General features: G+C 35.4%; 1 protein-coding gene across 1 annotated transcript in view; it reads left to right on the top strand.

Moving 5' to 3' along the window:
- The window catches only part of LOC144972635 (protein NDNF-like), a 125,942-nt gene that overhangs the window by 99,151 nt on the left and 6,497 nt on the right, over positions 1-20,294 (top strand). Inside the window, exon 3 of the mRNA XM_078914099.1 lies at positions 14,255-14,506. Within this exon, the coding sequence (XP_078770225.1) occupies positions 14,271-14,506 (236 nt within the window). The 5' untranslated portion in view covers positions 14,255-14,270. The remainder of the gene's footprint in view (positions 1-14,254; positions 14,507-20,294) is intronic.

Raw genomic sequence — 20,294 nt, 5'->3', positions numbered from 1 at the left:
GACAAGCACAATGAGGACGTTCTCAAAGAGCTTAGCCCTTTTGAAAAAGAACTTTGTAGTGTAGAGTCTTATCACGGATCGAGATAATTGTTGAATGACTGTGACTTTCTATCTTTTGGTTTTAATGCAGTTTATGCCGAATTTGGCATTGTTCTAGGTTAAAGCATGGTTGAATAAAATTTTGAATAAAATGTTGAATTATATGTTAATTTCCTTTATGATTATCATTGCTAGGAAACATAAGCTATTTCTAATCTCTGCTATTGCTATGTTAATCTTAAAACAACAAACAAAATAAACAAAGACAATCAAACAACAACAACAAACAAACAATCAAAAACAAAACAAAACAAAAAAACAATGGCGTCATATAGCGGAAACATTTATTCTTCAAACGTACCACTATGATAATGTATGTAAAATAATGCAACCCATAAGGAAAATAATGGTGAATTCATTTCAGAATAAAGTTTAAAGATAGCTATCTTTTCAGTCCAAAGGCTATGAGACTTGTATTATTTAATGACTTAGTCACGAAATAACGATGTACCATCATTTTGTCCTGACATTAATAGGCAAATCATATTGTTTAGGTTCGATTCCAGAATGGAACCAATGAGAACATAAAAATACAATATTCCAATGCACATAGATTAAGAATCTAGATGCCCGGAGTACATTTCTAAAAAGTCTCTTTTATGTTTGTTTTTCATGTTTTTGTGTAACATGCTTGAGGTTCAAAGGTCATGCGATGTCCACTTAGTGATACGTCCCAATAATGTATGAGTAAAATAATGTTGATATGAAAATTGAAGCAGAGGGCTGAAATTTGGCATACACCAATCTTTTCATGTTTAGGTGATACATTTAAAAAATCAGCCTGTTTGTATTATTGGTTTTTGAGCTATGATACGTCCATACAATGTAGGATTTGGTGAGAGTCCTCTTAATGTGTCCGAGACACGTATGTGTGTGTGTGTGTGTGCGTGTTTATGTGTGTTCGTGTGTGTTCCGGGGATTTAAGGAGTAAAGGTCATAAAGAATTGGGGGCATAAATAAAAGGAACTCGGATGGGTGTCGTTTCTATCGATTAGAGTGGATACTATGATTCCTTTTATAGCTATCACGATGAACGAAATAGGCCCAACTGCTACCGTGAAATGACAAAACACTTTTTTTTCACTTTTGCTATAAAAACGTTTCCTTATTATAATATATTAAAAAGACTCCCAACTTGCCTAAACCCAAGACGTCTTTAAAGACTCAAGTTTAAGACTGTTTGACATGTTACGATCAACTTAATCCATCTATTTATAAAGTAAAAAGCCCATTGGCCAAAAGGGAAAAGTGTTTTGTCCTTGCAAGGCAGAGTAGTAAGTCAGTATAAGATTATTGGACAGGCGATTGACATATAAACAGTTGAGATTCGAATCCATAATTTGCCTATTTGTCCATTTGTCCGACGTTTGTTTTTTCGGATCACCTTAATTTTATCCACCCCATAAAGTTAGGATCATGTATTAGGATTGCCATCGACCCCAAATCCCATTCAAAGGGAGATAACCTAGCTATAGATCTTAGTTCATAATAAATTCATTTCACAACAAGGAGACTGTGATAAGATATATCTAGCATAAACGGATTTCGTGGGTAGTTCAAGGTAAAAGCGTTATGGCCGAGAAGATGGCGATGTAGCCGATTGTAAAGTCCGTTGGGTGATACATCTTCATGCAACTAAATCAAGTCATGAGTGTGTTCACTTCTGTCTGTAAGTTGGAATTACCAGCGAATATCCCTTCATCCTCAGTATGGGAGGAGGGTTTTTTTTAGGGTCTATTCCAAGGAAACACTGGAATAATCCTTGCTAAATGTCACACAGCGTGGAGGATAGAAGATCGAAATTGGTACCTTTTAGGTACGAAGTAAAGGCCAGACTGCTATGCCATGCATTATAGTATAATCGATATATCATGAGGTACGCGTGTTGAAATATTATGCCAACCCAAGAAAAGCCTCATGTATAGCATGAACCATTTTTAACCCTCTTGAATTAATCTTCCTCTCAAATACAATAGTCGATCAAGCCCAAGTATAGCCGATTCATAATGTAATTCAGCACTTTAATAAAGAGTTTTCTGGAATGAACAGGTTGATGAAAATTGAATCAATAGTCCAATAGGAGACTATGTGATTGTATTCTTTATCTATGAGACGGAAATCAAATTCCAAACAAAATATTTCTGAACATTTTAAATTTGAAATTACTTATTGGCAAATGTTTCATGACAACATACTAGAGTGAGACGACGAGTCACATATCAATGTTTTCATTTATTTCCGAATCAAAACATCACAGAATATAGTGTGTATTTAAATAAAGCAAAAAGAATAGAACGCAAAACAGTGTCTGACTCTCATCTTGTAATTGATCACATCCAAAAGACATTATGTTTTATTTTATTTTTGTTTTTTTAAATAGTCGAGACGCAATAGTTTCCACTTAGACATGGACGAGTCTATATTAAACATCAACGGCAGCCATTATGGGATGTCAGATCAACATCGTTACATCCATGGAATCCTCTCTCTATAACAACCACGATGATGATCGCAGATGACTAATAGCTCCGTGTAATGAATGGCATTTATTAGTAATCACCGTTATCGCCTGGCAAACAAACGCATCATAGCCACGATTGCCAGATGGTTTTGAACAAAAGATCCAAATATGTCTCATATAATAATGTAATATGTTTCAGTCCGTTTTGGTAATACTAAAATATCCAAAGCAGGAGAGCCTTGTTATTTAAGTAAAAATTAACGTTACTGACATAATAAAGCCTTATTCTTTCCTTTTTGTAAGCCGTAAAATATGAAATCTTATACGATAATATGTGATAAATTTACTCAGGCTCATGTATCCGAAAATATTTTTTTTCTATCCAAACAACTTTTTAAAAGCCAAACTGGCAACCTCAATCATGGCTTCCATCGACCCAACGCCCTATAGGATCGAACGTCGCCGAACCTCTGGCCAAGGTCTTCTGTAATCAGTTTGTAATCGGTCTCCAATATTGCTGGACTCCCCGTGATGACTGGATCTACATTAGGTGATGTCAAGTCTTACTTATTGCATATCAGATCAAATCCCAAATGGAAGGTTTAAGATATTTCAACCAAATAGCGAAGGTGTTGTCTGAAATTTTAATAAGTGCCTATATCATACTCCTATAACATCAACCCCCCACTCCCCCGCCTCATGAAATCAATACCAAAAATCACCACACTTGGTTTGCATATACTTTACTTTGGGGCTTATGGTATATTATAGATAGCAGAATCTCAAGTGGCCAGGTAGAAAAACGTTGGCTGCACATTCCGTCAAATTCAAGTAATATAAAGATAAAAGATCTAAATTATAGCTGATGCCACTTCTAAATTATTTTGACAATAATGTTAGTGAAAATAATCATCTGTCAAAATCTTGATGAAGATGTTGATAATACATCTCTGTTTGATATTGCAATTAACTAAATGGTTGGTCTGACCTAATAGATTGGTCCTCGTGGACTTCATTCAAAATCCCATTTACAGTTCTGACAGTAAATCTTTAATTATGTCTTGCCATCTGACTGGAGAATAATTAATGCTACGGCAGTATTAAAAAAAAAAATCATTACTTTCCGTCCTTGAAGCTATAGATCGATGTTTTACCAGTAGAATTGGTAAATTATTGGAATCCATAATCAAAGACAGTATCTTGCATACTTTGAATCAAATAAACTGTTGATTATTTACAAACATCTTTAGATGTCCATGTTGTATGATTCGATTCCTTCAGGCCATGGGAAAGTTTAAAGGTTCATTGATGTGAAAAACATGGCATTTCTCATTAGAATTTTCTTTGTAAAACAGTTGATTCTATTATCTTTACTGGCTTTTAGAACAACGTAATTGTTATGGGATTTGCTAAGGAGGCTCTGTTTACAGATGAATGGATCCATATTCTTTTCTATTCAGCACTGCTGTGTGGCTTATAGTCCGTCATCGACTAACATCTAGCAATTTATTGAATTATCCAAATGCTTATTTCACATCACAACATTTGAGTAATCTTAAAGTGAGTTTTGTTAGCCATCATCTTTCCTCGGGATGGCAGCTTCAATGTGTTACTAAAATAATCGCTATAGATAATGAAAGCAATAGATAAATAAAATATATGACCATTTATACAGTGTATATCCCAATGATCAATGCAATTCAAAATTATCCAATCCCCCAGCAAGCCATTCAAACCAAGTTGGCATCGTATAGACAGATGGTTAGTAAACGTTCATCTTGTCTTACAATATCCCAAAACTGGTTATGATAAAGAGGGCCTCATTTAATCTGAATTGAGTGGAGTAATGTACCTCAAGTTCCTTTCCCAGAGACAAATATTTGAAAAAGGTGTGTGTGAAACAGTTAGTGCCAGCAAAGCAGATACGAGAAGAATAATCTTCCCCCCAAAATCAGCTTTGTTCGACGAAGACATAAATATGTTTCATTCTTCACGAGGGACCCGTCGCCTTAAAGTGTATCATGCAGGGGTGTACCAGCTTTATGAAATAGACTTTTAAATTAAAACAATCTGACCTATAAAATTTTAGATTTCCAATCTTTAATAAACTTATCTTATTATCTTTTCCCCCCAATAAAACAAATAAACGTATCCAAGTTTAATGTATCTTTTAGCCTCTAAATCATCCTGACATAACACTCATTTCACATGATGGGTCACATTTTCTTTTTTGAAAATATAACATTAAACATTTCGGAGCATCCACTGATGGAAGATAACTTTCTTAAAACTTGTGTATGAAACATTGCAGGCAAAGCTAGAAACAATTGTACAAGAGATACTCGTCTTTGTCTGGTGTAATGATTGAACCTCAGACCTCCCGATGCCGATCTGAAGTACTTACATTAGAAAACCTCTTTGTGTGGAATGTTTTTCTTGGGCACGGATGTGTGAGCAAATCCAACGTTAGCTTTATCGCGAGACCCTTTAATGATACCATTGTATATACACAATGAGAGCGAATGCTCGAAACAATATTGTAGAAGTTGATCATAATTATAATTGAAATATTTGATAATTAGCTCCTTTTATCATATATATAGAATCGTATTTGATACAAATATGGTACGGATAGTGCTCGACATGTAGAGACAACAAACCAAATTCATGTAACACACAGTCCTGACGATGGCTGATTAGGCCTGAAACATCGATGTAGACTGACTCCAACATTGTGGTAAATATTAAAATTATATATATATATATATATATATATATATATATATATATATATATATATATATATATTCTCAGCTTCTAAAAGTAAACTGGAGATTAATGTTTAATATGACGAAGAGTGCTCAAATTACGAATGTAGTAAGCTTTGAATATTTGCAATGAATATGGCAACGTCATTCTCTCTTCAGACTAAATATTAACAAAGATTTAATAACATATCATATCATAATTATATTGAAAAAATTAAACTTACCATCACTCTTAGTACTAGAGAAGAAAGCAATTTTATAAAACTGTCCCTGGTCTCTATATCATTGATAATAAATAATCTTTGAGGTGACACCTTTCAAATATGTATCAATAGATGTTCAACAAATATTCAACAAAACTCCTTTATCAATGCAACGTACAATCATGATATGAAATGCACTTGGTTTTAATACTGCTTTCCAAAATGCTATCTCACGGCTTGAATTACGAATGCGATGAATGAGATTTGTTTTTCTTTATTTGTATTATGTTTACAATTCTACAATTCTATAATTTAAAAATATTATTCATTCACTAATGAAGCTAATGAGAATTTACAACAATATCAAACTCAATTGGATCCCCTCAAGGAGACAGATTGAGTCCAATTCTATTCACTATTTAGCTCGAATCGGCCATGAAAGATCTAAGACCAAAATTACCCCAATAAAGATCTTCTCGACGTAAGATGCGACCAAATAGCCTCCATCGCTGTTCTTTTATCATTGTACTCAGGCGTTGGACCCTGATTGTTTCATAGAGATCAGTATTTGTAAATGTCTCTGGCCAATAGATTCCGATTACGCGACGTAATTGTTTGCGGTGGTATGATATATATAACTCAAAAACTGGCCCAGGACCGTGACCAATGGAAACAATTAACAACATGGATGGAGAGAGCAGCTATACCTATCGACCATGACTGAATCACACAATTCTCAGCAAATGGACTGCGAAGCTTACTACTACTATTTATATCTGTATATCACAAGTTATTAGAAGTTCTTTCAACCTACGTAACCCTTAATGATTCTAATCTGATAATAACAGCGATTCGTAGCAAATTAAATATCAATACAGGTCTTACTCACAATCTGAGAAATGATTGTAATGAAGCTACATCATCGTATATTAGCTTCCATTCATGGACACGATACTGATATCTAGTGGATAGAACTTGGTTGATTATATTAAAGATTACTATACTGGTATCTAGTGGATAGAACTTGGTTGATTATATTAAAGATTACTATACTGGTATCTAGTGGATAGAACTTGGTTGATTATATTATTAAAGATTACTATACTGGTATCTAGTGGATAGAACTTGGTTGATTATATTAAAGATTACTATACTGGTATCTAGTGGATAGAACTTGATTGATTATATTATTAAAGATTACTATACTGGTATCTAGTGGATAGAACTTGATTGATTATATTATTAAAGATTACTATACTGGTATCTAGTGGATAGAACTTGGTTGATTATATTAAAGATTAATATCTGAATGAATGTGAATATGACCAATCACCTCAAAACGGTATTATGTTTGGATAAACCTTGTGCTGAAATTAGACTTTTAAGCTAGAAAATTAGAGTTAAAACAAAAGCCATAGTCATAGTGTGTTTGTTTTGTCAATGTAAAAATATGGTAATCAGACGTTTATAATGATTTTAACCACAATATATTAAAGATTCCCCCCCCCCCCTCTCTCTCTCTCTCTCTCTCTCTCTCTCTCTCTCTATGCTCTCTCTATCTCTATCTCTTTCTCTCTCTCTCTCTCTCTCTCTCTCTCTCATTCATTCTTTCATTCCCTGCATGATGTCATCAAATTAGGAAACTAATCAGCACAATTCATTACTGGCTCATCTAGCCTCCTAAATAGTAACTCCCAGCCATTTAACCCTTGTGTGAACTCGAGTCTTGTTCAATGTTTAGCGATGTTATTCGTTTAGATTTAGCACGCATTACCTTCCATTCTCACATACTCATCAGCCCAGTGCTATTCTGCACCATTACTATTATAAGATTTCTTATAGTTTATTTCATTAATTGTATACTTTATAGAGAACCGAGCCAACACTTATTAACACACTCAACAATTAAAGACATTACTGAAGATATAATAATAAAAATGATGATGTATTATGAGGGTAGTCAATAGGTCAATTTCAATAATCCTGTGTCCTAAAGGACCAAATAAGAGAATAAGAGAATAAAGTGAGAGAACTGGAAGTGTTAAGATGGCTAATTATCAAACAATACAGACCCAAGGCTGTTAATTCAAGTGTGCCTCCGTTCAATATTGTTTTTGTTGTTGGTTGCAGAATGAATAGAGTCGTTCATTTAGTAAACAGCAATACTGAGCTCAGTCCAAAACTGAGCATTTGCAATGCCGTGTCAATAGACGAGTTGGTAAAGAACTCACCACAGATGCAAAGGGGTTGGTATTGGTCCTTGGTGAGATATTGCCATTTTTGTTTTATTAGTATCGGAGAATCAATTCGGCAATTTGACATGATTTATTTTCAGTTATTATTTCTATCTCTAAGAATAATACTTACACGTTTCAATTGAATAGGGTGTTATTGTTGTTGTTGTAATGTTACTCTCTTTTCTCTCTCTCTCTCTCTCTCTCTCTCTCTCTCTCTCTCTCTCACACACACACACACACACACACGCATACACTGACTTTCGTCCAGGTCAGTCAACCAAACACCTTCTCCATGAACTCTGACATCTTGGTCCATTCTTTGATGTTTAAAAAAAATTCCCTTTATTCATCCCATATGGGAAATATGTTTCTAGGGTCTATCCCAAGGAAAGACTGGAATAACCCAGGCGTCAGCCGCAGTGCAGCGCCGCAAATTGAGCTAGGGCAAGGTGACTTGCTCAAAGCCACACAGAGCAGCGGTGGGTGATCGAAATCGGTACATTTTGGGTACGAAGAAAAGAGCCACGCTGTTACCCATCCAATCTTTTTCCTTCCTCATCTTCTCTGTTTCTCCAAGATATCCCATAGTCGTGTACGTGCCAAGTGACATGGCCAAACCAAGTGAGCTTCCTTCTCCTGACAATGGACAGAACAGTCTCCACTGGGCCAGCCTCTCCTCTCTGATGTCTTATCTTTATTTGTCCTATGCTCATTTGTAGAAATATTACAGCATCTGCAAAATACAGAATATATACAAAAGACTAGAAACATTGCAGGACGTGTTAAAACATACATAAAGTCAAGGCATTGGGTTTAAGACTTATTTACATATCTGAGTAATATTAATTCATTGATATTTGAAGCAACAGTTTCTGACCAAATTGTAAGACATGTAGCATACAGCTGTACATGCTTTTCTCTGAAACCATCTGTCCCAAAGGTAAAATAAGAGGTCTCAAAGTATTAATAGAATGATAGATAAATGCAAGAATTGATATAGAATTGATGGGCGGAGTATGTATAACAATACATAGATCTATTGGTAAAAAGAATATATCCCTTCATGAAAGAGAGATAGACAAAAAGACACATAGAGATATAGATGGATTGGCAGATCGATTGATTGATAGAAGGACATGTGGATAGATAGATTTACGAATAGATATCGAGTTGAACGTTGGACAGTAGATGAATAGATCGATGGCATAAATAGATAGAAAGGCATATATATATATATATATATATATATATATATATATATATATATATATATATATATATAAGAGAGAGAGAGAGAGAGAGAGAGAGAGAGAGAGAGTTAGATAGATAGAGATGAATTGTATAATGATCTGTCACGTAAGGTTAACCAACGCTTTTATTTAGGATGTTCTCAGACGAATGCCGGAATCATTTCTTTGAATTAATACGACTGCCAAAGATTTAAGGGGAAGTCGGGGGTAGTGCCTTTGGAGGGGGAGGAAGTGGAATTTAGGCATGGGTGGGTGGGGGAAGGGGAATAGAATCAGGAATGAATGTCCGATTTGTGATGACTCATGTCTAGCTCTCTCTCTCTTGACGACGTGTTGGGCATTCTTCCATCGCTGTCTGAATTAGGCTGCATGCACTACGTAAAAATTGAGAATATATATCAAGTATAACATAATATTATAGGACCGACATTGTAGCAGAATGCTGAAGGAAAACTGGGCAAGGAATTGGGAAAAATGGGGCTGATGATTTTGATGAAGTGCTGTCTTTAAATAAAGTATAGGAAAAGAGCATAGATTTTAGGTCTTTAATTAAAATTCAGTCCCAAATAATTAAAGCACTAGACAACGTAAGCGAAAATAGTTAGGATGTCGATAATGATCAGCGCCGTCACATAGGCTCTGGTTTAAGAATTTTTGACAAGTTGGGTGGAGGTCATTTTAATCTTTCACGATGCATCCATTTTAAATTCTCATCAATATATTTCCTTTAAAAATGTCAATGAGTGATTGAAGAAGGCTGTATTACTTATCTGGAATTAACGGATTATTCCAGTCGTACAACCGCTCAGTTTTTATTAATGTTTTTTTGTGTGGCTAAAATGGCCGATACGCACATTGTTCTCCCTTTCAGGCCATGATGTTATTTTTGCTTGAGAATTTAATATCTGTAATGGAGTTCCCGATACTTCTATCAAAATAATCTGCGCTGGCAATAGCCATATGCTGGCTCACATTTTAATCGTGTGGGTAACAATCATGTGAGAAGAGTGCTTTCCCTCAGGAGACAACATTGGAGTCACAGTTTCATAACACAAACATTCATATTATTCATTAATCGATGTATTTTTCTTAGATCATTCAGAAAAAGCATAGACCGTCTAGATATAAATAAAAAAAGTGTAAAGAATTTTTTTAAAACGCTATTGGAGAAATTACTGCCAAAAGAATCAAGATGAACTCCGTCTACAGACTCACCTCACAGACATATGAATGCTTTCGAATCACCTTGGAGTTCTGTTCTTGTTACACCCTGGTCCAAATAGTTGTGATTGGGTAGCTGGATCAGTAACATCTTGCAGAGAGTTAGTAGTTCCCAACCAATGGGTAGAATACAAAACTTACTGTCTGTTTAACGCTACGGGAAACCAGAATTAACTGTCATTTTTATAATTCTCAGAGATTCATTCCTTTCATTCCTAAAAGTACTGGACTGGTAGAGGGCACATTAGTAACTTACTCGGCTTTCTGTCTGAAGGTCACGGGCTCGTATCCCAGAAGATCCTATGAATTTTCTTTACCAAGAAATTTTAATGACGATCCCATATAGGCATATCGCAGATGGAGTACATGATCTCTACTATCAATGCATGTGCAGAAAGGCTTGTTTAACTATGACTTGTAACTCAGAGATAAAAAGCGTTTTTCCTACACCTGAAATCTTATATTGAGTTTTGGTCCAGAGTCTGTTTCATTTCATTGTCTATCATATATCATACAATCGCAATTTGGGAAGTTTGTGTGAGTGATAACAAATAAACGCGACAGAAAGATAATGAAATAACCCGCAAAGATAAAAAATAATAGAAAGTTTTCGAGTAAAGATATGCTGAGCAAAATTATTTGTCTGCCGCACTGGTATAAATTTTTTTTCGGGGGGTGGGGGGGGGGGGGGGGGGGGGGGGGGAAGGGGGTTGGGGGAGGATTAATTTGGTGTTGTCTTCCCGTTCGTATCTTCTTTCTTTCGTGGTAGACACGAGATGAGCTGGGACACTCCGTCCGCTTATCGCCACAGACATCTCCTGGTTCCTGATTCCTTTGGCATTAGTAACCGCGAGAAGCATTATCTTTGAAAACACTATCACGTCAGGGGGAGACCAGTTAGTAATCTGACTTGTTGCCATACGATAAATTACTGACAAGCCATCTATCAACACGACGTTACTATTGAGGTAGATGAAAGGTTTGGTGGTGCGAGTGCTGTTCATGGGTACCTAAGTGATGGGCGTTCCTCAGCACAGTCGTCCTCACTTAAAGCCATTTACATAGTGGAATCGAAGTTCATCCCGGTTTCTTTAGCCTTCACGTCGCAGTAGCAACTGCTTGTTACCCTCCTATCGAACACAAATCTATCACAAAGTACTCTCCAATATAATAAACCCAGCTACTCAATCACTGATGGGTGGACAAAGGGGTCCGAAAACATTTCGACTGCACTACGGATCGAAACATGTATCGTGTGTGAAGCGAGTGTTCTATCACCCTTTCTCAGTGTAGAGCGGGTTGAAATCCTAAAACGAACAGTTTTTTGTTTTTTCATCATCATCATCATCATCATCATCATCATCATCATCATCATCATCATCATCATCACTATCATCGTGGTCATCATCAATTAATCCACACGAATGTTTTGCGTCTCTTTTTCTTTATAAACTATAAAAACTTTATTTTTATTATTATTTCACCATTCACTTAATCGTGTCTATCTTGTTCGCTTGATTCGTTGGTTGATTTGATTAAACTTTTCCATCTCTAGTTTTAGAAAAATATATTTACGTTAATGATAACTTTGCGTTTGGATTGTAGTGATTTTAAGCGATGTCCATTAAAAAGTGGTAAATATGATTTTCAATTTCTTTTTCACGACGTTGTTTTAATTTTATGATTTCAATATTCAAATGTGATTTTAGGTATTTTGTCAAACAGAACATTAATCAACTCATAAAATTTCTGATTATCATTCATGCTGTCAATAAACAAAACATAACAAGTTACTCACAAAATGGTGGATTTCGTCATGAATAAAATAATTAATGATGGTAATGATAACAGCTGTGGTCAAGATGATGATGGCAATGACAGTGATGACGAATGTTTATGATGATGATGACGATCATCATCATCCTCATCGTCGTCATTGCCGTCGTTATTTCCTTTTTATACAGCCCAATTCACACATGCGCTATAGCAACCAGCTATTTCGCCAACCAAAAACTATCTAAACCTTAGTCTCAAATTATCGAAGCTAAAGGCCAAAGTGTGGTTCGTTTAAATGAGTACAACTTTCAACAGGTAATGTTTACCACCTGAGGCAGCAATCAGATATCACCATACTCAGCAGGCCGCCTGGAAATGTAGCTTTTAGCTTGGTGATAAGATATCCGTGGGGAGGTATCACACATACTCTGACGTAGAGACCTCCCTGCTCCCAACCTACATCATTTAACAAGGATCAATTGACCTCATCATTACTAATGTCACCAATATATCATCGTCTTTATCAACTTCATTACCCATCCATCCATCCATTCATCCTCCTCTCCTTCTCCCCCTCCACCCCCCCTTCTTTTTCTTCTTCTCTTCCTCCTCCTTCTCATCATCATTATCATCATCATCACATCATCATCATCATCATCATCATCGTCGTCGTCGTCGTCGTTGTCGACGTCGTTGTCGCCAATGCCATCATTATCTTCATCTTCCTCATCATTATTATAATTATTAACATCATCGTCATCAACATCATCAACATAATCATTATCATCATCATCATAATCAGTATTATAGGTAACAGCGCCATATCACATTTATTTATTTATATATTTATTCATTTATAAAATATATTTATTTACTTATTTAATTATCAATTGATTTATTCAAATGCGATGAGTGTCTTTCTAAACGAGTAATTTCAATTTTGTCTCTTTACTAACATGATTCTGGTCGTCACTCGTCATTCATCAACATAATTTATTACGATCTTTTCCTGCCATTGCTATATTGTTATTCATGCCAAAACTGTCTGTAGACAACGAAGCCTTATGACAGCATGAATATCGATTTGTTTCTCGTAAATATTGGTGTTGTCTAGTTTTTATAATTGCTGATTTGATTTTTTTCTAGAATGTTTAAAAGATAGCGTGATCATTGTTTGTGAATTTATTTTGAGTTTGTGAAAAACCGGTGGAACATGTATTATGATTTATGATGGATTATACGGGGTTGAAAGATAATCAGCATAACATTTCTCGGTTGATACAAAATATATTAGCTAGTGGCATTCTCTACACTGCAATGATACATTATTTCTCAAATCAGCCCTTTTGCGAATTGTACTTTATCCACTTTCTCTGTTCAGAAATTTTGAATCAATTACTTAACCAAAAAAAGGAGGAGGAGGAGGAGGAGGAGGAGGAGGAGGAGGAGGAGGAGGAGGAGGAGGAGGAAGATGGATGAATGGATGGATAATGATGTTGATGAAGACGATGATATATTAGTGACATTAGTAATGATGAGGTCAATTGATCCTTCTTATTTTACCTACAATTATGTAAGGCGAAATAAGCGGCTTGAATACTAATATAATTCAAGCTCTCAAATAGTGTAGCACTCCATAGATTCGGGAATATTAATATCACAATATATATAATTTATTTTCATTTGGAAAAAAGAGACGGAAAAGATATGTGGCTCGCTTTCGCATATCGTTTTCCTCATTGAGTGAAACTGTTAGTTATTACTCAATTTACGCGCTGCGAGTTGTCTTGCTTTTTGTTGATTTATATTTTTCAACTTAAAGCCACGATCTATATAAAGAGAATTAAAAAGTGATTTTTCAAAAGTGGTTAAAGCTACTCTTTCAACCTCTTGAGGATTTTTCCTTTTAATAAATAACATACTAATTTAAAAAGTAAACTTTTTTTAAGAATACCAAAAAAAAAACCCAAAAAAAAAAACAAACACACACACACACACACACAAAATTCCTTGATATCAAATTAAGGTCTCATCACAATAAAACAATTGGCTCAAATAGAGAATGTGAGAATTACATTCTAGGTGAATTGATAATTAGAGTCTCTAAGTAGGATGATCTGAGAAACCAAGTTTGGAAAGTACTTTTCTATTGATTTTAAAAATAAAATTCCTTATGTTTAATTTCATTTTATTTCATTTCCCCTTCTATCATTTTAACTTACATGTTTTTCTTTGACAGGGCAAGGTAGTGGACGATGCCTATATCGGAAGGTCGGACACTGGTGGTGACCATAGGTAAAGCGTTGTCACTACTCTGGCTCCTCTTGTTGCTGCAGTTTTCGCTATACCTGGCACAACAATTCCCACCGTTTGGACGTCCAAAACACAGCAACAGCATTCGAAAAAACGAGCAGGGAACCTTTATAAATTCTCACATTCTGGAGCAGGAGATGGAAAAGTCCGTTTATTTGTTTCACGGAAAACCGAAAAAGTAAGTATTATAAGATCGTATCATAGCTAAATTCTAAATAGAATTCTACATTTTCCCCAAGTGCAGACGGCTAATCCAACGATTGTCCAGTTAAATCACATTAACTGCCGCAACATGTTTTCCACCGAAGATTAAGTAAATCCTACTTTCATATGGTAACCAAGTAGGCATGTTATGTGGAGAGACATAAGTTTGAGAGTTTTGGACATGTTACACGGAGAGGCATACATTTGAGAGTTTTAGGCATGTTTATGGAGAGACATAAGTTTGAGAGTTTTGGACATGTTACACGGAGAGGCATACATTTGAGAGTTTTAGGCATGTTTATGGAGAGACATACGTTTGAGAGTTTTGGACATGTTATATGGAGAGACGTGAGTTTGACAGTTTTTGTCATGTTGTATGGAGAGACGTGAGTTTGACAGTTTTGGTCATGTTAAATGGAGAGACATAAGGTTGACAGTTTTGGTCATGTTAATCGATTGATATAGAGGTAACGAATTTTCTGGGCAAAATTTGTTAACGTTTTTTCTTTCAGAGTACCGTAGAGATAATGAAACGCGTTGAAGAATAAGACAATAGTATTTTGTCGTTTGGCTTTATAAACTCATCATCTGTGTCTGTCTTAAATCAGGAACATTTAACACGGACTGACGTTATAGTAATCGTGTCTCCATTACTAAATAGGAAAATGATATTAGTTTTGCTCGGCTAGATTTATAGAAAGATTGGCATGACAAATGGATTGGAAGAGTGGAACTATGGCAAAATTGTAATGAAAAGTTTGGATAAATTAGTATGATCAATGTACATAATGAAGAATAACCAGCAGTTGGATGGTTAAATCCCTTTCTGATGGTTTTATCTATCAAAGTATCCATACTTGTATGTTATACCAATATTATTGGTTCCCGATATTTAACTTCCTTTCTTCATAATTAGTTTATCTATTGGACTCATATTGCATAGAGACTAATCGCTATCCAATGGCTTTGAAATGATAAGAAGTGGTCTTTTAGAGCAATTATCCCGGTTTCTATAGCATGAAATGGTGGGATCAATCTTAGTCCCTTTGCATTTGAAGCGAGTACTCTACCAACTGAGTTATTGGTACCCCCTTTGAAATGATAACTCCATTGTTAAGACCGGGTTATAAAGGGCGTCGGGCTGTCAAGACAAATCGAAATGTGTCCTCAGCATGGAGCATAGATCTGGAACCAGTAAACCATAAATCTAAGCCAAACGGTTTAAGCCAATCTCGCAATTGCCTTTACTGAATGCTTGAAAAACAAAACTAAAATTAGCATTTCTTAGTTTAGGTAATAAGCATTTACTGTAGTCCTAGTATCCACTTGAACCATTTCAAAATAAATAGGTGTTGTCAATTAAATAGTTAGACCCGGTCTACATGAAATTGACTTTAGAGATTTATTCTTTTCATTATAATTTAATTGTGTTCATTTTGTTCATAATACAATTAATTTAAAGTCAGGTTTATTGAATATGTGCGAGAAGACACTTAGACAAAGTGCATAGTTATAATCTTGACTAGAGTTCAGTTATGGTTTGGGAAGGGATTATTGGAACTTTAAAAACAAATATCTAAAAATACATTGAAACGATAAAACAATCACATAATATTACTTTAATTGAAGCTGGACAAAATACCATTTCCCAACATAATAAGGCACCTGTCCATCGGTCTAATGAAAAAATAACTTCCCATGCCTTGATCCTCGTTCAGCTGTTCACGCGATAGGGACCCAATCGACCATCTATGAAACCATTTGAAAAGAGCCCGTAAACAGACAAATAACAACAACGATGAATTGTTTCAAACCTTGGTTGACATCTGAGAAGCCATTTCAATAGAACCTATTGAAAACCCGACATCTTCCATGAGACTGGGTAACACAAAAGAAATTATTTTAACTCTTATATCATTTTTTGTTTCTCTATCTCTCTTTTGTTATGTGTTTCGCACTGGCCGACATTTAAGTTGCTCTGTTCATTACACTATTGTATTATTGACTTCCCTATCAAACATCAGATGATGCTGCTGTTCATAAAATCATAACTGTCTTTGCCGCTTATAGTTATAATAAAAATTACAAATTATAAAGATGATAACATAAATGGACAGTCAGTGTTGACGTGTCACGGCATGATGACAAATACTACAAAGAATGGTAATGGTCTATCATGGTGACGTCACGGTACAAGACCACTTCAATTTATCACGACTTATCTATCATTGTCACGGTATTCTAGACAATCATAAGAACACAAAGTAATGTCCTCTTTGATCGTATCACCCAATTCAATATGTCCGTGTTCCGATTACGCACTCGATTCAGCACTTGTTGTTCCACAATATAACGATGATCGTTTAAATTAAAACTGGAACGCTTATAAAAGCAAATTACCAGCTGAAAAATATAAGTTTGAGTACAAACCCTTCTTACACGATCAACAAGAACTATCTTATAGAATCTGCCATACGACATTACGATTTTTAAAAAAAGAAACTTAACTGTCTTCGTCATTATAATTTTTTTTTGGAAGATTGCCTATTGTGTCGAGAAATGTAATCAGATTCAATTTAATGAAAGCTCTTGAATGTTTTAATTTTACATCAACCATGACACTAACAAACAGGAAGTGTGGGATAAACTGTTGTCTGGTACTATATCCGGTTACAATCAAAAGTCTAAAAGTGACTTTAAAGATACAATGATCATAAATATGGCATTTTAATTTTAAGTTCTTAAAATTTTATAGAAGAAAGAATTATTTTCAATCAATAATAAGAATAAATGGAATTCCCTTCAATCATCCCATCGGGGAATTTGTCTCTAAGGTCTATTTCAAGGGAAGACTGGAATAACCCAGGCGTCAGCCGAATGTGCAGCGCCGCAATTTGAGCTAGGGTTAGGCGACTTGCTCAAGGCCACACAGCGCAGCGGCGGGTGATCGAACTCAGTACCAAGCAAAGACCGTACCGCTGAGCCACGCTGTCCCAATCAAGGACAAATTGCTGGAAGTAGTCTCAAAGTTCTGGATATAAATTCAATTTTCACTATCTTAACCGTCCGGACATAATGACGTTTTGAGGCGATGGGTCATATTTGCCATTGAAACTCTCCTCATAAAAAGTAGCAGAAGGAAAAAATAGGTGTACCAGAGATCATCTTGTGGAAAGTAAAGTATAACAATATGTTTTATATCCCTAATAGGGTAAGGTCATCCCCGTAGCTGATTGGTAGATGTTTTTGCTAACAGTAGAATCTCCAACATCCACTTGAATTGCTGGATGATTGTTTATCACAGCAGGGCCCGTTTTCATGAACGCGGACTAGCGCTTAGTCTCTAACTTTACTCAAGGACTTGAAAAAATCGGATTTTATGTGCGATGACCAAGCGAGTCCCAGAATAAAATCACTGCACCTTCGGACTAAATTTGGCCAAGTTATAGTCATTTGCTGAGGCCGGACTTCAAGATTAGTCTGAGACCAGTTACTAGGATACATCATAGGGGTGAAATAAGTATTCATGTCTTTATTAACTGGTACATTTTCATCTCTTCTGGGTAAATGCCCAAAAGGCCGCCATCTTGCCTCCATGATTTGAATGGATAAGGGTCTTTCATTGCATTTTTCATACAGTGTTTTAGTGCTTATTTGGGGGGTATATTCATGACTCGTTTCAGTTGTTTTCTATGGAATAGTCTTATCTTTGCTCTTTGGTTCCAGTCAGTGCCCATGTTCCACAGTTGTAAATAAGCACGGATTTTACAAGGGTTGTGTATAATTTGATTTTAGTGTTTATTTTTATTTTATCTTTTCTAATCGATATAATATGTAATCATTTATTCTTGGTGTAGCCTTCTTGTTTTAGACCAATATTTACCAGCAGACAAGTTACTCGGTTAACTGCTTAATTATAGTTATAGGTTTGGAATGTTGAGGTGCAGAAGTATAGAATATTCTGTGAGTACAGCGTTCCACAGTTCTATTCAGGGAGCATGAGGCTTTTGTGAAATGGGATTAATCCTATCAAAACCATGATATTGTATGATCCTAGATCTCTCTTTGTGATAATGACTGGTTAGATGCTGTAAGATCTCAGGCTAGCTACCCCAAATGACGTTAAGTTCGATCTGGAGTTTCTTAGTTGCTATTATGATCTTAACAACCTGTGTATTTTATTATTGTAAGTTTACAAAAGAATATTTTGGTTACCGTGAAAATAAGATGCTGTTTTTTTGTCGTTTTTTCCCCAACAACTACTAATTATGTCAATAAGCTTAGATGATTTTGGTATGTCATACATCCATTTACTTCAATTCTGTTCATACCATAAAGGCATGACATGTCCACCAATGTCAAAACTAATGGAGTATCAAATAACGCCATGACGAGTAATAATTTCAATTGAGGGACATGGTTTACACAACTCATTCGTAACATGGAATTCAAACAATCAGGATTCGTTCTTACATTTTGCAGACGTCTAGATTTCACAAGTTCGGTTACGAGTCAACCTCCAATAAGTGGTTTTTAAAATTGCCGTTTATTAATGGCTTGATTTACCCTAATTTTTCCCTAGTTTTCCCATGTTTATTTTTAATTCAGAAAAGTGAGTGGAGCAGGCACTTATGTTGGTAACAACAAGAGATGAAGTGAGTAGAAAAGTGCCAGAAGACAATAGAGAATAAACAATTTTTTTCCGGCAGTGATGGGGTTTGAACCCGCGACCTAATTGGTACGCAACTCCGCCTGGCCGGTGAGAGCTACTCCTCAGAGTAATATTTTTAGTATTTCATAACCAATAATTAATTTGTAAAATTGCTTCATTTTTCAATCAATTCAAGATACACATCTCTCGTCGATGGAAATAGGATAAGCAATTCAAGATTGATATCCACTTCTACGGGCATTTACTAGAAAATATGATGCCTCTAAAATCTTGGCATTTACTTAGACCATTCCAAATATTCCAGTAGATTTTGACGGCATTTTGAAGGCACAATGAAATTGAAGGTATTTATTAAAGTTTGAAATTGTGTTCAAACCATGTGTGAGTAAGATTTTTAAAATGTTCTGGGTTTTTTAACTCTCACATAGAATGGAAAGCTGTGCTCCTTCTAATCAATTTGACGATCATAACGTTAAAGGTTGGTGTTTATCTATTGCCGATAATTTTATTATTCTTTGTTGTGTGTGTATGTGTGTGTGTGTGTGTGTGTGTGTGTGTGTGTGCGTGTGTATGTGGCCGGGGAGAGGGGAGGAGGTCGGCAGCAGAATATTATTCAGATAGAATAAGTAATTGGTGATGAATTTTAATGGTTTTTGATGCATGGCAATGGTATCTACGATTCGCCATTTGTGTTTTTCTGACTTTGACTTTGACCCAAAAAATAAAAACGTTGGAATTGTATTCATGCTCACTAAAAGGTTCTTTTAAATGACCATTCAGCTGTCTTTAAAGAGGTTATTCAAGCCAATAAATTAAGCGAAAATATTCTGCAATCGTTAAATAAATATTTTATACCACGGGTTCAAAGCATTATTCAACGATTACGTTTTTCCAAAGAAATGATAGGCTTTTTCAAAATAAGGGGTGGAATAATGAATATTTTGTAACCTCGGATATAGCACTCCTAGTCCGAAAATCCAATACAATGTCAAAAACTATATATTATTAGACCCCCATGGACATAAAAGAAAGGGCCTTAAAGTGGGCGTGGTCTTCATATCGTTTGTTAAAATACAATGACATACATCAT

The sequence above is a fragment of the Berghia stephanieae genome, chromosome 5 (genome assembly GCF_034508935.2).
Source record: "Berghia stephanieae isolate SIO BIC M18660-M18661 chromosome 5, UCSD_Bste_1.3, whole genome shotgun sequence".
NCBI classification, from domain to species: Eukaryota; Metazoa; Mollusca; class Gastropoda; order Nudibranchia; family Aeolidiidae; genus Berghia; species Berghia stephanieae.
This window is presented reverse-complemented; position numbering and strand designations above follow the sequence as displayed.